Genomic DNA, 21,035 nt, shown 5'->3' with positions numbered 1-21,035 from the left:
TAGGACTTCTAAATGTCATTTATTAAAAAGGTAAAGTCTGAGTACAGAATCTTAGGAGCAAACGGGTTCTGCACAAGAAGTGTGATAGTGATGGGATATTGTCAGAAAGCAGTTCTGATGGGGAAAGCAGTTATGATGAGTAACAAAGAATGGCAGCTCTGGCATTTTCAGGGTTTGAGTGTATGGGGTGTATGTTTTGACTGGGGAAATATGAGTCTGTGGAAGGAGAGTGGGAATGAAGGGGATTGATCACAAGTACAGGAAGGGGGACATTCATAAGACAGGGCCCAGGGAGGAAAAGGTTGAAGTCACATACCTTCAGTTAATGTCACTTGCCTCAGACAATTTTCCTTTCCTTTTACCTTCTAGGTTACATGACCGTAAGTTTTTTTACTATTATTTTTATTTATTATAATTTAAGGTATTCTTATGCTGTCACCTGTACTGACATTATATTTATGGGAAATTGAACTCTCTGCCTTGCCTGTATTTTTTTTTTTTTAAATCACCATGCAACATCCTTTAGAGCAAAAGTCTGCAAATGTTTTCTGTAAAGAACCAGATAGTAAATATTTTAGGCTTTGTGGGCCTCATGATCTCTATCACACTCAATTCTGTCCTTGTACCATGAAAGCAGTCATAAACAGTGAATGCATGCTGCTGTGTTCTTATAAAACTTAACTTATGGCTACTGAAATTTGAATTTCATATCATTTTCATGTCACAAATATGCTTTTGATTTTTTTTCAACCATTCAAAAATATAAAAAAATCATTCTTAGCTCATGGACTGTACAAAAACAGATAGTAGGCAGACTTAGTCCTCAAAAAGTTGTCTGCTGACCCCTGCTTTAGAGTACTGTAAACAAGTAACCAAAAAAATGTCGTTCTTTACCCACAGCCCAGAATTCAAAGTACTCACCAGGACTGGATGCATTAAGATTGGTCTGCAATCTTGGAGGACCTCAGCTTTTCAGAATTCCTTTCCTTTTTTTGTTTTTGTTTTTGTTTTTAAAGGCTCATAGCTATCCTTTTTTGTTTGCTTTTTCTTTAAAGTTAGTGAGGTAAAGGGTTTACTAAGAGTTTCTCAGCTCCCCGATTTTGTAGTCATTTTCTTTGGTTCTTGGGTCTTAGTGCACCTGACACTAGCTGGTTTTTTTCTTCCCTGTCCCTGAGTATACTAATCTCTAGACATTTGGAATTCACTTGCCTCGGGAGGAAGAGCTCAGAGCAATTTTCTTTGAGTAAAAGCTCAAAAAAGGCAGTAGTTTAGAAGTATACTGCACACATCTCAGAACCATTTTGTTCAAATAACAACACAGCTTGGTTTAGAAAAAGTCACTCTAAATTTATGCAAGTAAGTAGCTTTTTACATTTGGCTGCCAGGTGTGTGCCAGAACACCTTCTGGAAGCCTAGACTTGCAAGATCCACGTGGGCATTTCCAGTGGCTTTCTCCCTACGTTATACCTAATCTCCACCAGCCTGGACAGTAGACTGAAATTTTTCTCTTTATCCATTAACATGGAATAAAAAAGACCAAGATTAGGAAACATTTGATGCCAAAAATGAAAAAAGGGGGGAAAAAATCTAAGTTTTATTTGATAAAGATAAAGTTCTATATTTAAAATAAGTCAGAAAAAGCAAAAGTTGAGGTTCTCATAGAAACCAACTCCCCCTCCTTGCTCAGACATAGTGTTTGTGCTTGTTGGATGCTGTCTTACATAAAGGCTCGAGCCGTGTAGGAGCTTTCTTGTCATTCAGAAGACCATGTATCTCTAGCTTTTGACCTCAAATGCTTTGTTTTCCGTGTCTTTGTTAATGAAGGTATGAGATTATTGTTTTGATGTGGATAATGAAGAGAAACCCAAAGGAAAAAATTTTGGAGGGCACAGATCTTCCCCATGCCCGGCTGTTTTGTTCTGCTACTAGTTGACATTACTGCAGCTGCTGCTTATAGCAAACCCAGAAATGACCATGTGTATTGGGAAGCAGACAGCCTGCCATCTCCAGTCCCCTTTCCCAAACACACCCCCAGAGACAGCCTGGCAGGGTTGTTTACGGCCTGCTCTTGGGATGCCACAGGAAGGGAAAGGCCTCGTTAATCAGTGGGAGTTTATTCTCCCTTTAAAAATCATTGTTTTCAGATCTTGCTCTGCAGTAGGGAGAATTATAAAAGGTTATTCCCACGCTGGCCTGATTGTTATCTGTTGTACCAGCTCCATCTGAAAAAGGTTTTCTCCCATTTGGGAGTGATTTTGTGGTATCTAAAGCTAACAATAAATCAAATTTGGTAAAGCTGGTTTTGCACACTGCCCAGCTAGACTGAGAGCGAGAGATCCAGTATAAGGCCTCTAAACCATCCCTTCCTTGTCTCTTCCACTGACTGTGGTCAGTGATTGTACATTTAATACACACCTTAAAGTCCTGGAAATAAGTGGAAATACACAGTACTAGAATTCCTCACCAACTCTCCGTGTGTTAACTTATACGCATACTGAACTTAGGAAAGGAAATTATTGTAACAGGTTCAGTGTATCTGGTTTTGTTAGGTTTTCTCCTCTCTGGCACTCATGCAGCAAACAATTATTGAGCATCTACTGTTTGCCAGATTATTGAGCAAATAATCTGTTTGGGGATGTAGAACAAACTGAAATAACTGCAGAATCTACTATTCTCAGGATCTACTACTAACAGGCTAACAGCTATTATGACTTCTATCAGAGAAACTTCAAGCATGTTTAACAGCCAAGCACTTTGCACTTCCTTTCTATAGATGCCTCCCTCTATTCCCCTTCCTTTCATCAAAGGGAGCTGCAGTTCCTGTTGCATGGTCTTATTGTTCCTATTCCCAATTAACTTCAGTTCCTGGTCTTTCAGCAGATGCATCAGACATTACAAAATCAGAACAACCTAATAAAAGTCTATCCTAAAAAGCTAGAGCTATGAACTAAAAACAGCTTCAGTCTCAGCTTCTGCCCAGTTCTGACTCCCTTGACTGCAATTACCTGAGGAGTTTCATCCCTTTAATTAGGATCCCTTCATTCTTCCTTTATCCCTTTATTCTGATCATTGAAAGAGCTTTAGCAGTGACATGTTCCAAAATTGGCCCACAAGATGCTGCCTCCCCTGAGGTAACAAAGTAGAGGTTTAGAGAACAAGGGAAAGAATAAAGAATTTGAGACAATGCAAAACCCTTATTTTACTTCTGAACCTTTTAATACAAATCGAAGCCTCATACCATGTAGAACAACTCTTAGGAACCAACTTGTCTCCACTTGCCTTTCTCTTTGGGCCATTTTAAGAACATGAAAATGTAGGTCCTAAGTAAAATGGCTTGCAGTTTTCAATTGTTAACTGACTCATTGACAGCATTTGCAACTTGAGATCTCAAAATTCTTTCTGCTTCAAATCTTACGAGCAAAAACTGAGAGCAAGTTTTCAGTGTGTGAGATGTTCCAGTTTTGAGAACCAACAATGTGAATTGATTTGGCTTTGTATATTTAAGTGATAACCACATTCCTTAAAATAGGCAGATGGTTTGTCTGCTTCTGCTTTTCGTGGTTGACGGTTAAGAGTTCTTCATTTGGGGCCGGGGGCACAGTGGCTCATGCCTGAAATCCTAGCACTTTGGGAGGCTGAGGTGGGAGGATTGCTTGAGGCCAGGAATTCAAGGGCAGCCTCAACAACATAGTGAGTCCCCATCTCTAAAATATCAGAAAAATTAGCCAGGTGTCATGCATGTGCCGTACTCTCAGCTACTCAGGAGGGTGAGGACCACTTGAGCCCAGAAGTTCAAGGTTATAGTGAGCAATGATCATGCCACTGTGCTCCAGCCTAGATGACAGAGCAAGACTCTGTCTCCTAAAAAAGAGAAAGAGTTCTTGATTGTGTTTTTGGTGCTTAGGAAGGGAATATCTATCTATATATTGTTATTGCCAAAGGGTTTGGGGTTTCTTTGTTTGTTTGTTTAAGGTAGGGTCTCTCTCTGTTGCCCAAAGCTAGAGTGTAGCAACATCATCATAGCTCACTACAACCTCAAACTCCTGGTTTTGAGCAATCCTCCTGCCTCAGCCTCCTGAGTAGCTGGGACTACAGGCACGGGCCACCATGCACAGCTAGTTTTTCTATTTTTTCATAGAGATGGGGTCTCGCACAGGCTGCTCTTGAACTCCTGGCCTCAAGTGAGCTTCCCATCTCGGCCTCCCAAAGTTGTAGGATTATAAGCATGAGCCATCACACCGGGCCCACCAAGGGATTTTTAAAATTAGCCTAGACAGACTTAAAAATGTTGCTTTTCTTAGTCTATATAGAGAGTTTTAAGTGGCTTAAACGCACTACACTCTCTACGTGTAGTGGAGCTTTTCAAAATTTTGTTTTTTGGTTTTTGGTTTTCTTTGGTGGGGAAAAGGATGACAGGATAAAGTATAGAAATGGAACTAATTGAATCTGGGGGTGAAAAAAACTCTGCAGAGAGCCTGTGGATTATAAACTGAGTAGCTGCAGCAGCAGGAACTCAGGCAAAGGTATAGGAGGGCAGTCAGTGTGACAGGAAGCTTATTTCGGTTTTCTTTCTGTGCCTTGACTTGTCCTTGACAATTACTCCAGGAGACTGTGTACGGTGTGTAGAAAGAAGGGAAACATGCTGATAATTTCCCATTAGGAATATTTTTACAGCATTCCTGCCTGGGGTCTTAGAGACCAGGAAGGAAGATGAAAGCTAGATGGGATAGTCCAGATCTAGACTCCCGACCCTTTCCCAGCTGTGTGTTCCCCGCATGTGTACGCTCAGACCCACGTTTTCTGTTAGCAGGCATGTGGCTAGCAGATAAAGCCTGTTTTTATTCTGAAAGTCCCACCAAAGCTGCCATTTTGTCTCCTCTGTGGTTTGATCAACAAAAATTATATTGAAATTTCAGGGAGCAGTATTTAAAACAGAGGTGTTTAGATTTGAATATTGTCAAAGAGGTCTTTGCCTAAATATAAAACAAAATTGCAGTTCAGTGATCGGGGCAGTGTCGCTGTAAGCAGAGGGGTGGACTTATTGACCAACTTTCAGCTTTAGGACCAAATAACATTTTCTTTTCCATTGGGAAACTTATTTATATCCCAGTAGTCATCCCCACACTTAAGTTTTTTTGATATTTTGTCCAGATTTTCTTTCCCCTAATAATTACACCCCTTGTTTCCAGACTAAGCATTCTCCCTCCTTTCTTCTGTTTACACCTTTCAAATATTTACAGATTGTTATCGTGTCACCCTCTTAGTCACCACTTAGCTGAGCTGTACAGATTTAGCACCTTTTATCTTCCCTTTAAAGGCTGGCCTCCACGCCCCTGAGTCATTTTCTCCTGCTCTCTTTAAGTGTGCTCCAGTTTTCTGCATTTCCATGTGGCCACATAGCTTCCTGGAACTGAACACAGGTCACGAGTGAGAATTAATTTTTCTCCTTTGTTGTACTGGAAGCTAAACGTTTCTGCTGCACTCCAGCTTCAGGTCTCTCTGACATTGCTGGTCAGTGTTGACCACCTCATCTCTGTATTTAAACCACATTCTCCACACGTGCCCATTTAAGGGCCAGTGGGGTAAATGAATGTAGCTATGCTGTATTGTTTCACCCTTGAAGTATTACATAACCATGGGAAAGTGGGATATATGTAGTTAGGGATTCTGTAAGCCTCTCTCCTGGTATTTGCATAAAACACCTTTGTTCTCCAAATGCATCAGACTTAGGTCTCATTTAAGGTCTGCAACCCTGACAGTTCTTACCATTTCTTTCTGTGCGTTTACTTTTTCGAGAACTGTTTTTCACTAATATTCATGCAACATTTATTGAGGTTCTACAATGCCACTGTGTGCTAGACAGTATATTGGGTGCTAGGGAGAATAAAATCTGAGTATGACACAATGCCCTCCCTAAGAAGCAATTTCTATTTTAGCTTTAGTTTTATTTTGGTTGAAAATATGACATTTTCACAGACTGGCTTATAGCTCATGGTGGCAATGAGGGGAAATAGCAGAGAATATCCATGAAGATCTAACAGGATTCTAGCTAGGGGCAGGTCTTGCAGTTCCTGGAACCTGGAGGGAGATTCTTGGTTTGAGATCGCTCCAGGGACCTCACCGTGGATCTCCAGTGTTAATGCGAGTTAGTCTCTGCTTATTGCCTCCTTCCTTTGACTCCTGTTGGGCTTATGTTTTACACACCGTCCAGTTCAAATTCCAAAGAGAGACTCTTGTTGGCTCACCTGGTACGTTTCTGTTTGAACGGAGTTTTTTTCCCACTGCTGTCCTGGCTGCAGATTTGCTGCCCTTGACTCTGGTGCCGCAGCTCCTCTCCCTCCCCTCCCGCCATACCCCGCCTTCTGCCCTGACTTCCCATTCCCAGCTTGCAGTGAGGGGAGAGAACAGAGGCCAGGGTCATGTCCTGGAAAACGTAGCTGCCGGAGGCTGTCTCCTTCGCAAGGGATGTGTCCTGGTGAGCCCCATCATTGACTTTTCCATTGCGTTCTGCCGTCTCCCAGACACACATGCATCTGCCTCACATAATCCAATTATCTACCACATCTTATTTCTTAACATTAACATTCTACAACCTATAGGCCAAATGGCAAAGTCAGTGACCAGTAAATACCTTATACAATAGTAGGGGAAAATAATCTTTTTTACCTGGTAATTAAGCTTCATGAACACAAAGCATTCTTTTTCATCATTGAGTCGTCACCTTCCCACACAGCGCCTAGCCCAGAGTAGGCACTGGCAAGTATTACTTAAATAGAGCTACAGAAAGTCTTCTAGGTGAACCATGAGGTTTTGAAGAATCCTAAGTGGGCAGAAGGCAGATTCCGCACACCACCTGTGCCCTTCCCTCTGTGATATCTGATGGACTGGTGGGAGCACAGTAGACATACAGTAAGCACTATTGACTAATCCTTCAAATTGGTTTTTGTTCCCACTAGAGTTTTGTTTCCTTCAGCTAATACCTGGTCTCTTGTTGCTGGACTAAGTGCTATCGGGAAGCTATCATGTACTTCTAGCCACGGTAGATTTGCCACACTTCCCCTTAGGTCCCTTGCCCAATAAAGGAAAAAGTGAACACACTTAGAGTCCTGAGGCTTAATTATCATAAAACTCAACACAGAGTGTAAAATATTCAGAGCAATACATAACTCTCACATAGCCATCAATAGAATCTCTTATACAGCCATTATCTTGTCATTAACAAGAATTTGCACTTCTTGTTCCAAAGCTGACTGACCAAAGTGTTTGTGCTAATTGACCTAGTTAGTCAATGTCTCTAAGTGTATAATTTTTTTAATAGAATGATTGCTCCATAGCCCAGCATTTTAAGTTTGAAGAGAGGCACCCTGTACTCCACTAGTCAAGCCTTGTGTGAGAAATCTCAAAAGTGCATAACCAAAACTGTAACATTTTATGTCCCGGTGAGATTTTGCAGATCCTTCATTTTGTAGACAGAGACCATGAGGCCTAGAGAAGTTTAATGCTCTGTCAGTGGCAGAGTGGAAACCAGAACCATGATGTGTTGACGGCTAGTAATAAACTTTTTCTTCCTAAACCATACAAAGTCAGGCAAAATCTTCTTTTTTAAATTTAATTTAATTTTGTCTTGTTTTAAGTAATCTTGGTCAACCACTCATATCCCAGAATGTCTAGAAAAGGTGTGAAAAATAATAGGCAGAAATAATAGGCAGATGGGCCCATAGTTTTAAAAGGTCAGGGAGCCACATGGGGCACAAGGGTGGGCCTGTGCCTTGCCCGCCTCTTCTGTACCTGCCCTTGTGGAATTCAGCAGAGAAGGCCCCACTGGGTGTTCTGGAATGCTTCATAATAGGGAAGGAAAATGCTCAAGAATGTTTGAGGTTTTTTTTAGGTGTAGTGTGTTTTGTTTTGTTTTTTATTAAAACAAAATAGTTTTGTTTCTCGAATGCTTGTGTCAGAGGTAAACTTGGCACTTAACGTGCACCTGTGGCATTTGAAGCACAGCTGAGTTAATATGTCCTTATCAGCAGGCAGCACTGTACTGTTACATTATCAGAAATGACAGCTTATTAGTGGTAATATGCAGGATCCAGAATTATGGGCACTTCCACAACTGGCTGGGGAGAACGTCCGGTGATGTCTCACTTTATATTTTCAGTCCATGGCTTTGGAGCTCTCCTCTGCTGCCTGTCAGCCTGCAGCAGCCTAGGGATTGCCTCCTGAGAACCCAACTTTCTTCCTCTTTGTCTGTTTTCTTTGACTTTTTTTTTTTTCTTTTTAACTCCATTTTATTGGTAAGAAAGCAGCACAGCAGGGACACCAGCCCAGCAGTGCTGGCATTGAGTAAAGGTTCAGTATGGGCTGGGCTGACTTGCTCCCTGAGCTTGTGCGAGAGGAGGGCATAGCAGAACTCTTCTTGCTGCCAGCATGTGTCTTCACCTGGTTTTCAGCAGCAACAAGTAACTTTGTGGCTTTAAGATGTTAACATTTGTGTGGTCTTCTCTCTGTCAGTAGAAAGCACATTTCTTACCCTGTTTCACAATCCCTTAGGACACCAGAGCAAGATTGGAAACTGATAAACTCTCAGCTGGAGCAGCTTTTGAATTGCCAAGATCATCAGGACCTGCCCAGCCTTCTGGCCCTCTGTCTTCACATCTCAGTCTATACCAGCATTTTTCAAGCTGAGTATTGTGCCCCACTAGAGGTCTTAATTTGGTGTCAATAGCCATCTTGTTTTTTTCTTTAATGAAGTGGAACAGGAGACTATCAATATAACACATATAGTCAAGATCAACCATTGCTTCATGGAAACTTTGTGTTATACATGTGTCTATACCCATATACATGTAAATGTGTATGTGGGTCATAATAAAAGTAAAAAGTTTGAAAAAGGCTTTGTAGATCTATACTATCGTTTATCTGCAGATGTAACTTGGCTCAGCAAATTTCTAATGCTCAGACATTCAGATATCATAAAAGCCTTCCTGCTTTCCTGGCCCTGACTTTGCACCTTGGTCTGGTAATAGAGCCTGCCTCCTCCTGCCCACTTCACCTTTCTAAGTCCCTGTTTTGGTTTCCTGTGTAGGGCTCCCTTGTCCCTTCGGGGAAGGGGTTACTTCAGAGGAGACGGATCAAAGATAAGTTCCTTTCTTTTTTCTTGTACCTGCCTGACAGGAATGTATGTGAATGTTTACTTACTTCTGCTCTAATAGGGCACAAAAACAGCCTACTTCGGAATACCAAGTGAGTGACAAAGGAGTGGGTACTCAACCAGTGAGACTGACAGCAATCTTTTGTGCCCTCTTAGGGAAAATTCTTCCCCCCTAGTTCCTGCTGCCCAGTAGATTACCCTAGCTGCATCCTAGCACTAGTCCGCAGTTCATAGCAGCCTCACTCAGCAGCACCCCAGTCCTGTCCCTCCAAAATGGCTGCTAAGAGTCAGAAACAAACTGAACACTTGTTTTAGCATTATTTTATTTATTTATTTCAAAGTATTATGGAGGTACAAATGTTTTTGGTTATATGGATTGCTTTTGTAATGCTTGAGTCAGAGTTATAAGTGTGCCCGTCACCCAGATAGTGTGCATTGTACCCATTAGGTAGGTATTTGCCTATCCCCTCCTCCCCCACCCCCACCCCCGTTTGATTTCCATTGAGTTATATTTCCCTCTATGCACACGTGTGCTCATCAGTTAGTTCCAGTTTAATAGTGAGTACATGTGGTGTTTGTTTTCCCATTCTGTAGATACTTCACTTAGCATAATGGTCTCGAGTTCCATCCATATTGTTGCAAAAGGCATTAAGTCATCCTTCTTCCTGGCTGAGTAGTATTCCAAAGTATACATATACTGCATTTTATTAATCGTCTCATGGATTGATGGGCATGTGAGTTGGTTCCACATCTTTGTAATTGTGAATTGTGGGCCGGGCACGGTGGCTCACACCCATAATCCTAGCACTCTGAGAGGCCGAGGTGGGTGGATTGTTTGAGCTCAGGAATTTGAGACCACCCGGAGCAAGAGCAAGACCCTGTCTCTACTGAAAATAGAAAGAAATTAGCTGGACAACTAAAAATATATAGAAAAAATTAGCTGGGCATGGTGGCGCATGCCTGTAGTCCCAGCTACTCGGGAGGCTGAGGCAGAAGGATCGCTTGGAGCCTGGGAGTTTGAGGTTGCTGTGAGCTAGACTGACGCCACGGCACTCTAGCCTGGGCAACAGAGTGAGACTCTGTCTCAAAAAATAAATAAATGAATAAGTAAAAATGTGAATTGTGTGGCAGTAAACATTTGAATGTGCATAAGACATGAACAGAAGCTTTTCAAAAGAAGACAGATTAATGGCCAATAAACATATGACAAAATACTCAACGTCACTAACCATCAGGGAAGTGCAAATTAAAACCACAATGAGCTATCACCTTACCCCAGTTAATAGCTTTATTAAAAAGTCCAAAAACAATAGATGATGGCATGGATGCAGAGAGAAAGGAACGCTTATACATTGTTGGTGGGACAGCATTATTCTTATTTGCGCAACAATACTTTTTCTATGGATACGTGGCAAGGTAGTTCAACAGAATTGTTTATTTTTCTCTCTGACAATTCTGTTCTTGCTTAGTTTGCAGATATAAAATGAAAAATATTTTTGGCTGTTGATGTAAAAAACAGAGGCTATCTTTCATTCCATTTTTCTCTCACCTCATCTCCCCCTGCAGGGTTAATCTCAAGCTCTTTGGCTCATGAGTTTATTGCTATCTTTTACAAAAATAAATTCCACTCCTCCCCTGCAGCCTGGCACTGAAGTGCCAGGCAGCCCTGGTGATCTTCTTACCCGTGTGACATTTGGGTAGGGCCTTCATCTGTCCCATCTTTGCAAGGGTGGGAGAATGGTTCTTGCTGCCAGCTCAAGCTGCTCTCCTGCTACAGTCTCTCTCCTGGCCTAGCATTTCATTTGATATGGTATCTTCCATTTGTGAGGCCTTCAGGCTCAGAGACAGAGAGCTCTGTTCTTCATCTTGTGAAAGCCTGAAATATAGGCTATTCCCTTTCTTCTGAGCTGTGTCAACTTGAATCTATGTCCTGGCCAGAAACATCAGCAGCCACCTTGCTATGTTCATACATAAAGAGATGTACCTTCTGTCCTAGCAGTGGTGGGACCTCTTCTCCCTGTGGCCCACCCAGCAGGTGTTTGCAGTCACCTAAACACTCTGCTTCTGGTCTTCCTGTGCCAGATCTCTCTTACCTTCCCTTGAGGCTGTTTGTAAATAGGTTGGTAGCTCCTCCCAGTTCTGCCTTATTGCAGCAGGAGATACCACCTGTGACTCAGAGACGTGGACACAGAATGCATCCTCTCCCTGAATTTTCATCACATTTCTTTTCATATGTCTCTAGCCCAGTTCAACTTTTTGTCTCGTAATTATAGCTACAGTATGAATTTCTTTGAAATATTTGTAAGTTTTACTCAGATAAAATGCAACATATATGTCATGATCTGTCACAGATGATCACTGTTAGTGATAAATATATTTGCAAAATGAATGATTGAATCAAAGACAGAAAAGGCAGACTAAGTTGGCCTGTGTGCACTTATTTTGCACAGAATACTATGGTTGGATACAAAGAAGTATGAAGGATAGGATTCAAGAAGACTTTGAGCATGGGAGTTGCTAGGAGTGATAATGGTAACGATGATGCAGATTATGTTAATAATAGCTAAAATATATTAAACCTTTCCATGTGGCAGACATCATTCAGAATCTCTCCGAATTCACATAGCAACCTGAAGAAGTAGGTATATTATAAATATCTGTTTTACAAATAGGGAAACTGAAACTTTATTCAGTAGTTTGGCCAAGGTCACAAAGCTAATAAGTGATAGTTAAGATATCAGTCTAGGTCTTTTCGGCTCCAGACACCTAACACTTCATCAGTATTCTGTTTTTTACTGTCTCTCATTCTGAATGAAAAACTGACGGTGCTATTGTCCAAAATATAGCCAGAGGACAGAGAGGGGAGGGGAAGGTTATTTGAAGAAGAAAATGACACTGAATTAACCCTTTTGAATGTGATGTGAAGGGCAGATAGTAAGGAGAAAATGTCTGGGAGTCAGCAGGGATGGCTCTCAGCAGGCAAAATGGCTGGGACATCAGTTACGTTCAGGTAAGAGCCGTTTCCGTTAAGTGATCCCAAAGCTGTGCGACTATGGCTGTAAGGCGTGAGCAGTACAAACTAAGGATTTCTCTTTGAGGAGGGGAAGTTTCTGCTCATCTTATGTGGAACATTCCTTTCCCACAGGTGTTCTTGATAATTCCCAGGCGCTGTGGCTGAGAGTCGCTCTCTGTTGCTGCTGCTGTGACAGTGTTGGTTTTTTCCACCTGGGGAGAACTAAACCCCTCCTCCACTCCTCTCACTCTCTCTAACTTAGTCTCAGATTGGATGGAAGTTACATGTAACAGCTGCTGCTTTGGAGGCGTCAGGGGCCTGTCCTTGCTGGACAGCAGGCCTATTGGGCGCCTTTTCATCACAAAATCTCCTTTTCTCCTGACACAGGCATTGAATGCCCCAGAGGAGCCCGAAACCTCCCAGGCTTGGTGCAGGAAGGAGAACCTTTCAGCGAGGAAGCTATGTTTTTTACCAAGGAACTGGTGCTTCAACGCGAGGTAGGACATCTTCCTGTTGATTCTTCTATGGGGAGGGGTGAGAAAACAAGGCTGCCTTGGTCTGATGCTTTTCTGCCATGTCAGAGATCAGTCTGTTGCTTTTTCCATTGCTTAGCCTTGCACATCCATGATCCATTCTGTGTCTGCCCACATCTTATTTCCTTGAGCCCTGTATCGTTGGCCAGGCCAGCTGCCCCTAAATTGCTCCTCTCTGCTGGTGACCTGGGATGTGTGGTGAACCCCAGGCCAGCCTAGCCATGAGCCGCACGCACAGAGCCTACAGCTTTGCATTCCTCCTCCTTGGTGAATTAGCCTGAGCTGCCTGCCTCCAGCTGGATTTAGAAGCTTGACTAACCCTGTCAGGGGCCAATTTTCTTTGAACATTTATTTGTATCTTTGAGTAATTGCATTTTCTGTAGCGGGTTTTCTGACTTAATTTAATTGTATTTCCGTTTCTGCCTGTTGGGCTGGCTCTTGCAGGCAGGAGTTGGGCTCTCAGCTGCTGTGGTGCCCTTTTACCTGCTAATTTTGCTCCAGCCTCGTCAATAGATCCATCTTCTTTCCTGGAGTATGCCAGCCATTCATCCTGCTAGGTGGGGGAGTGTACTAGGCTCAGGCTTAGGATTGTGGATCTCCCTATGTCCCCATTTCTTTTACACTCAAATCTATAGAGTCCTTCCAGCTTTCATGCAGTATCATAATATGCACAGAACTACAAGAATATGGGGTCCTAGAGGTTATCTCTCTCATGGGTCTTTGTACACCCTGGAGAGCAGATGCGTGGAGTTCTTTACAATGTTCAGTGATACAAATACCTGTTTATAAGCTTCAGCATCTCATTTTGATTTATATCACTAGCAAGTACATTAGGTGTGAGAGGTACAGGAGAACAAGCCAGCCCATGATGTTTATGTTGGACTCCCCTGAACCTGAGAGAAGCACCGCTCTGACTTCTAACTAAGCAGTATTATTCCTGTCAGTTGCCACCTCCTTGGGATCTCTCTAGCTCTTGCCTTCTCGTTTTGTGAAAGAAGGTGGCAAAACAAATCCTGAATTCCCAGTTCCATTTCCCAGACATCAGCTGCGAACACCTGGGCACTACAGCTGCTTTGTTAGCCATCTGTACAGTGGTTGGGGGTGTTGTGGGGCTTAACTGTTTTGTCAGAGTCACGTTGCCCCCTCTTTTGTTTTTGTGAAGATGCTTGTGAGTAGAAATCCTTATATTGACATGGAAGGTGCCTCCCTCCCTCCTGTTTTATAGCTTGAATTTTTATCAATTAAAAATAGCCCCCTGCTAGAGAAGTATTTCAAGCATCTAAGCACTCTACTTGTCTACCAGTACCTGTTGCAGTTTCTCAAGTGGCCCAGGAATTAGGTGAACGGCAAATGTTGTAGGTCTCCTGCTGACTTTGTGGGCCTTTGGATAATGAACTGCAGAGTAACTGTGCTGGAAAAAGCAGGAGAGTCCACTCAGATTTATAACTTAAAGACATTACAGAAGACGCAGCACCAGATTTTTGGTTTTTTGTTATGTTTTGGATAGAGGGAGGAAATCTAGCATTGGATTGCCTAGGACATTTATTGGTGGCATTCTCACCACTTATTGTCGAAATCAAATTTCTCACCATAGTCATGTTCCTGTTGTTTCACATCTCCTAAAGCAGGGGTCCCCAAGCTACGGTGAATTGTATAATTATTTCATTATATATAACAATGTAATAATAATAGAAATAAATTGCACAGTAAACGTAACGTACTTGAATCATCCTGAAACCATCTCCGGCCCCCAGCCCTGGTCCATGGAAAAATTGTCTTCCATGAAAACAGTCCGTGGTGCCAAAAAGGTTGGGGAACGCTATCCAAAAGTTTCTTTCCCTTTCTTTTTTAACTCTTGTTTTCCCTGCCACTTTTCCTCTTGATCATGTTTCTGGCACACTGGTGATATCTAAAAGCACAAGGGGGTCAAAGGGAATACAGACCAGCTGCTTTATGCTCATGGTATTGAGACCTTACCTTTGTCTGTATATTTGCTAATGTTTGGCTGTTGAAAAAGATCAAGCTTTTCACCCACCTTCATTGATGCCCCTGGCATGTGTCTGAGTCTAATCGAAAGTTGATTTTTCTTGATTATAGTGACCCAGTCTTTCATGTGCCTATGTTGAGGGTCTCTCAGGAAAGAACTTTTCTTGACATTTTAGGTGAGATAATTAAATTGAAAACAGAAAGTACTTTTTTGCATTTTCTTAGTTGCTTATATGATTACTTGGGCTGGCTATTTTGAAAGGTCTTATCCAGAGGAAACATGAGTATAGCCTAAACTAGGAGTGATTCAAGATTTTCACTAAAGGAACCAGTTGCAGCCTATTGTCCTGGACATTTCCCTTCATATAATATATGAAAACTGTTTTCTGAACAGTGTAGGAATAAAGAGAAGTGTTCGTTTTGTTTCAGGTTTATTCATTTACTGTTACCTGTGTAGTACCTTCGTTTTCGTACCATAAGTTGTCTTGGGAAATATTACTCGTTGCCTTACTCCCCTTACCCCACAAAGAGACAGCAAAGGAGAACAACATGATGCTTTGGTACTTCTGGATGCAGAGTCCTTCCTGCCCTTAGTTGAAGTACCCAGAAATTGCATGAATGCCTGCATGTGGGCCCACAGCCTCCCACCTCATGCAGCTCTTACCTTCAGGGCAGCCTCTGTTGTGCCACGGTGCACGCCAGGAACTCTTCTGGAGCCAGGCTGCTGCTGGGATGCCACAGTTGAACTGGTTTTTTGTACCTTGTATCTATTCTCCTTATAATCAGATTTAGCTCAAATAACCAAGTATTTTGAAGATGTGATTGATTGTCCCTGACCCTGCCCCATTCTTTCCCTTTAAATTTTAAAATTTTGCCGAGCGCGGTGGCTCACGCCTGTAATCCTAGCACTCTGGGAGGCCGAGGGGGGTGGATTGTTTGAGCTCAGGAGTTCGAGACCACCCTGAGCAAGAGCGAGACCCTGTCTCTACTAAAAATAGAAAGAAATTATCTGGCCAACTAAAAATATATATAGAAAAAATTAGCCGGGCATGGTGGTGCATGCCTGTAGTCCCAGCTACTCGGGAGGCTGAGGCAGTAGGATTGCTTGAGCCCAGGAGTCTGAGGTTGCTGTGAGCTAGGCTGACGCCACGGCACTCTAGCCCAGGCAACAGAGTGAGACTCTGTCTCAAAAAAAAATTTTTTTTAAATTTTGTTCATATTATCTGATTTTCCTCCAGGATTTCTCTATCCCCTGCATGCTTTCCCCAGTTACCATACATGTGCATTCTCATGGAAAAGCAGCATAGAGATTTCATGATTTCAGAGTGCTTCCCGAGCCCCTCTCTGTGATCCCAGAGAGGCCTTATTGTCAAGTTGGACTCCACTCTGTGAAACTATAAACTGATTTGAGGAGGATCTAGAGTGGGGGCGGGACTGTGTAATGGTCACTGATGCTGGAAAAATGACACCATGTTTATTAAGTGCCTTGTCCTGGCTTCAGGAGCAGTGCAGGAATTCCTGCCCGTCTCTTTCTCTGTTTTGGGTGAAGAGAGAATTATAATCTTTCCATCCTATGTCCCCACGTGGAGCCTGCAAGTGTAAGACAGGTCTTTTCTCTGCAGTTTCAGGTGGCCTGCATTATCTTGAGACTTTGTTACCCTGATTTCCTTAAATTTGTTTTACAATGACAGGAGTCAGCACAGAGCTACTTTTCTGGCCACGACTCAGCTCCATTTTCCTGACTCACTCTCCTGCCACCTTTGCATTGCATTTCTTCTTTTTCTTCATCGTTTACATGTTGCTTCTCCTCACCCATTGATTCCTATTGATTTTGTTCTTTTCCCTGAGTTGGAAGTCTGGGAAGACTGTTCCAGGTCAGTGGTCTGGACGTTCTGGTGGTGCTGCTAGCCTCAGGGCAGGAAGAACAGTGTCATTACCTGATTCTCTTTGTGACCTTGAAGCCCAGAGCAGCCAAGGAACTACCAGAGGACTTAACACTTACTTTTACTTAAAGGAAATCCAGTAATCTCAGCATTTCTTTCCAGCCTGATTCAGTTGGTGTATAGCAGGGATGGGCAAATCTCAGCCACCACCAGTTTTTCACAAATAAAGTTTCACTGAAACACAGCCATGCTAATTCTTTCATGTATTGTCTGTGGCTGCTTTCACACTTTCACACTTAGACAACAACAAAGTTGAATAGTTGTGACAGGATATATGGCCTGCAAAGCCTAAAATATTCATTGTCTGTCCCTTTTCCAAAAGCATTTGCTGGCCACTGCCACATAGGGTATGCTGAATTGGGTTCAAATGGCTTGTTATGACCTAAAAGTGCAAGTTGGCTTTCTTGTCCCCTGCCATTGAAGCTGGAGTACTTCCGGACCATACTGCATGAGATTGTTGTATCTGTTGCTATAGCTGTGCCTGTGAGCCAAGTGCTGTGTCCCATTGGATAGCATGTGCTTGGGGACACCCCCTCCCCCTGTACAGCTACCTCTTTAAGGCAATTCCCTGCCACACTGACAAGGACAGGAAGATCTGGTGTGATTTCCCAGACGGGGAATTGTGCCCGTTGCTAGCATCCTCTCAGAAGTAGTGATGAGAGATAGCATTAGCTAATGATATCTGACTTAAAAGTGCAAACTCCTAGGTTTTCACACTCTGGTTTTTATGTGGTCCTGGGTATGTAATTCTTTTCTGTCTTGGTATTCCTGTCTAAAACACTGATCTAGCAATCCCAAGCCATCTTCTCCCCTCTTAAGCCCTTGTTCTGAATAAAACAGTGATTTGGGATCTCTTCCCACCTTCCTCCAGGAGGCCAGCTTGTCAGCACACACTGACTGGGGGCTGTACGTACAGCACTGTGATCGCTGCTGTGTTGGGGAAACCTGAACTTGTAGAGAAAGGGCCATAAGGTATTATTAAAAGATCAATGTCACAATTTAACTCTCTTCACAGTTCAAGGCTGTAGGCGGTACAGTTCTCAGAGGACAGGGGCAATATATGGGGGTTTGGTGATCATTTCCAAGGTCTTTTGCGATGACCCCTTTGTCCTCTCTGAGACCTCAGAAATTGCTCTTTGCTGCTGCCTGAAAATGACATCCTCTTGCTGGACAGCCCCAGCTGAAAACTCAGACTGCTGCCCTGACCTATTTCCCTTCTTCCTGCTGGCATTAAAAGGGAGGCTGTCCCCCTGGGGAGCTCATTCTGCAGGCTGCAGTGGCCAGGGCACAGTCCTGGATTTCCTCTTTCTCCCCTACCCTCTGCTTTTTTAAAAAACAAACAAAAATACATAAAAGCATTACAAGTAACTGTTGCTGTTTGAAGAAAGTGTATTTATGTTTCAGGGGAATGTGGCCCCCATGAATATTGGTGTATATGTATGAAGGGGTGTATGTATGTCTGGGAAAGAAAACATACAGTAAAAGAAAAAGTGATTTTTGTCTCTTTTGTTTTGGCTCCAAATGTGCTACATCCTGTCTGAAAAAGATAACCTGTTCTAAGCAGTTTCAAGTTGATCTAAATGTGTGTTCCTTCCCACACCCTCTGTCTTTCCTCACATTGTTCCGTGAGTGCTGTGCTATATGCTCTCTTAGCCCTTTCTATTCCGTCTGTCTGTGCGGGTCCCTTCCCTGCTGAGCAGACACATAGGATGAGGAACAGTAACAAAGTTTTATCTCTGGATCAAAGTGATCAGGATTGTTCAAGCCACAGGGAATTCCAAGAGGTTAAAGGACACCTGGTGTGGGTGAAGCTAGTGAAATCTGCTCTCGGACTCTCCCTGATTGCCATGTCCCTTGGGAATCCTGGCTGAGCCACTAATAATTACCTGCTGGAAAAGCAAGCAGGCTGTCCGGCAGTGTTTCATTTATTTACACAAAGACACCTTATTCCAGATTATCTCAGCCAACGCCCAGGAAAAAGGGAATGCATTATGGTCAGCTTTCTAAACAGCTCTCTTATCCCTCGAGGTTTTAAAGGCTATTTGGGGGCTAAGGCCTTTCTTACCTCCTCACACATGCTTGACAGTTCATCACTCACCAGTGGTCTTTAAATTCAAAGAGTTTGTTCTTAAATGGTATTTTCTTTGAAGAGGACTCAGGTTAAAAAAAAAAAAAGATTCCTGTCTTAATAGTGATCAAACCTTAATTTTATATAGCATTTTCTAGTTTAAAAGTACTTTCATATATATTTCATTTTAATCTCACAGCAAACCTATAAGAAAAATGCTATCCCAGTTTTACAGTCAGGAAACGGAGATGCACAGTAACTTGCCTCTCTTTGCATAGCTAGTGGTAGGACAAATACTAAAACTCAAATGTCTGCATTCTAAGTCAAGTGCTGTTTCTCCCCAAATTTTGCCAGTTTTGCCATTAGAAGTTGATCATTCTTTTAGCCATATTTTATCATTTTTCAACCCTAGACTAACTGAAACTAATTACAGGACTAGTAGAGGACCTCCCTGAAGGTCCCACATTCACCAAGAAGAGTCATTGTTCTATAAGGCCTGGTTTCTGATCGCGAGTGCTTGCAAGACTGCAGAGGGATTTGAGGTATTGTCACAGTTCTTATATCTTTTGACTGCCTGACTCCTGCGTCATCTATTGTTTGGCCTTTGTGGGCCTTACTTTTTTATATAATGACTGCTTAATTTCCATTTGCTCATGTGTATCCATATTCTTATTTCTAGTGTTTCTTAAAAAACAAATCTGACTGTGTAAATGGATTTATTTAAAAAGATATAACTCCCCATTGCCTCTGGGATAAAGTCTGATCTCCTTAGTTTACAGATATCCTTGTTTACCTTTCCAACCTTGTGTCTCACTACCATCACTCACTTTATAATTTGTACCTTATCAGAATGGACCTATTATCCTTGCAGTTCCTTTTATATGTCATTACATTTTGTCTCATCTCTCAGGTAGACTTATGCTCTCCACCCAGTACATCAGTCGTCCCCCTTCCTTGCTTTCCTATTCATACCTGTTCCTTAAGGTCCACCGCCTTCCCTCAGAAGCCTTCCCTCGCTCTCCTAGGATGGGTAAGATGTCCTTCATTTGGTCCGCACAGCACCCTGTGCAAACATCTGTCATGCACTTACCAACAGTACTGAAGGGATCTGTGACCCAAATCTCTCCCCACTAGACCGTAACCTCCTCAAGGACAGGAACCATGTTTTCGTCTTTGTATTCCCAGTGCCTAGTATATTAGAGATATGCAGTAAATAGGTATTTGTTAAATCAACTAATCAATTCCTTGTCACCTAATTCTAGACATTGGAAAAAAAAGCCTCTTCTTCTGTTCTTTGTGGTTCTTTAGGAAAGCTCTCTAAGTTTGGCATTTGTGAGGGAGGGAGGGAGGAAGGCTTTAAGAGTACTGAGGATAGACACTGACTGCTAATTCAGGAATTTCTCATTGAAAAAGTCCATAACCAAGTGCAAGTCCATAACTGTGCACTTACTATGGGACCCCGACCTCCCTGGGTCTCTCTGTCTGTTTAAAGGTAATGAGATAATGATGTGTAAGTATTTTGAAAACATTTTAGCATTGAAATAGAAACTGTTAGTGTCTCTTCACTCTCCTAATACAGGCTATCTGTCTCTCCCTCTCTGGTATGTTTCCTGTCCTCTGCTTTCATAGATTAGTCTATTAAATGAGGTGAAGAGTTTATTTTGAAGTTTAGGTCAACAAATTCCCGTTTGGAGATGGGCTGTAAGCACTATGTGAATACCAGGCTGTTATCTGCCCACCCATAGCCCCTTCCTGTCTGGGCTCTTGGCCCTTGCCAAGTACTTCTAAAAGCCCTGGAAGGAGGGTCCTTGAGTCCCATTCCAGACCATAAATGAAAGGAGCATCACAATGAAAAGAGATGAGAGAAAAATTTAGAATGGAGGATGCTGTCCCATTGCCCTTTTTTGCCCCTGGCTGCTGGGCCTCCCTTGTAAGATAGCTTAGCCTCCAGTCAATGGTGGCCTGCCCCAAACAAGCTCAGCAGTGTGTGCTGATGGGGGTGCCAACAGTGTGCTGGCTCCAGTGGGATTCCTCTTTGCAAAGCTGCTGGCTCAGCTAGGCTGTTTCCCTATTCTTCCACTTAGAACTTTCATAGCCAGTCAAGCATAGAAGTGCATCCATTCTTCTGAAATAGCTACTGTGCCTAATTTTTCATTGGCTTGGCCAAGATCCTATTACCTGTAATTATGTCACACAGGCTGACTGGTGTAGGTTTGATAGGCTTCACTGCCCTCCAGAGGCTAGTGTTCACATCCCAAGCTGGCCATTGGGATTGGGGGTGGAATAAGTATGCTTTAGGACCACAAGAGATTTGGCTTCCTTGGGACATGTAGGAAGGTCTCGA

At 42.7% G+C, this 21,035-nt stretch overlaps 1 protein-coding gene across 1 annotated transcript in view; it reads left to right on the top strand.

The window, feature by feature from the left end:
- The window catches only part of SND1 (staphylococcal nuclease and tudor domain containing 1), a 416,716-nt gene that overhangs the window by 304,400 nt on the left and 91,281 nt on the right, over nt 1-21,035 (top strand). The window contains exon 16 of the mRNA XM_045564681.1: nt 12,549-12,658. Within this exon, the coding sequence (XP_045420637.1) occupies nt 12,549-12,658 (110 nt within the window). The remainder of the gene's footprint in view (nt 1-12,548; nt 12,659-21,035) is intronic.

The sequence above is a fragment of the Lemur catta genome, chromosome 11, assembly GCF_020740605.2.
Source record: "Lemur catta isolate mLemCat1 chromosome 11, mLemCat1.pri, whole genome shotgun sequence".
Classification (NCBI taxonomy): domain Eukaryota; kingdom Metazoa; phylum Chordata; class Mammalia; order Primates; family Lemuridae; genus Lemur; species Lemur catta.
This window is presented reverse-complemented; position numbering and strand designations above follow the sequence as displayed.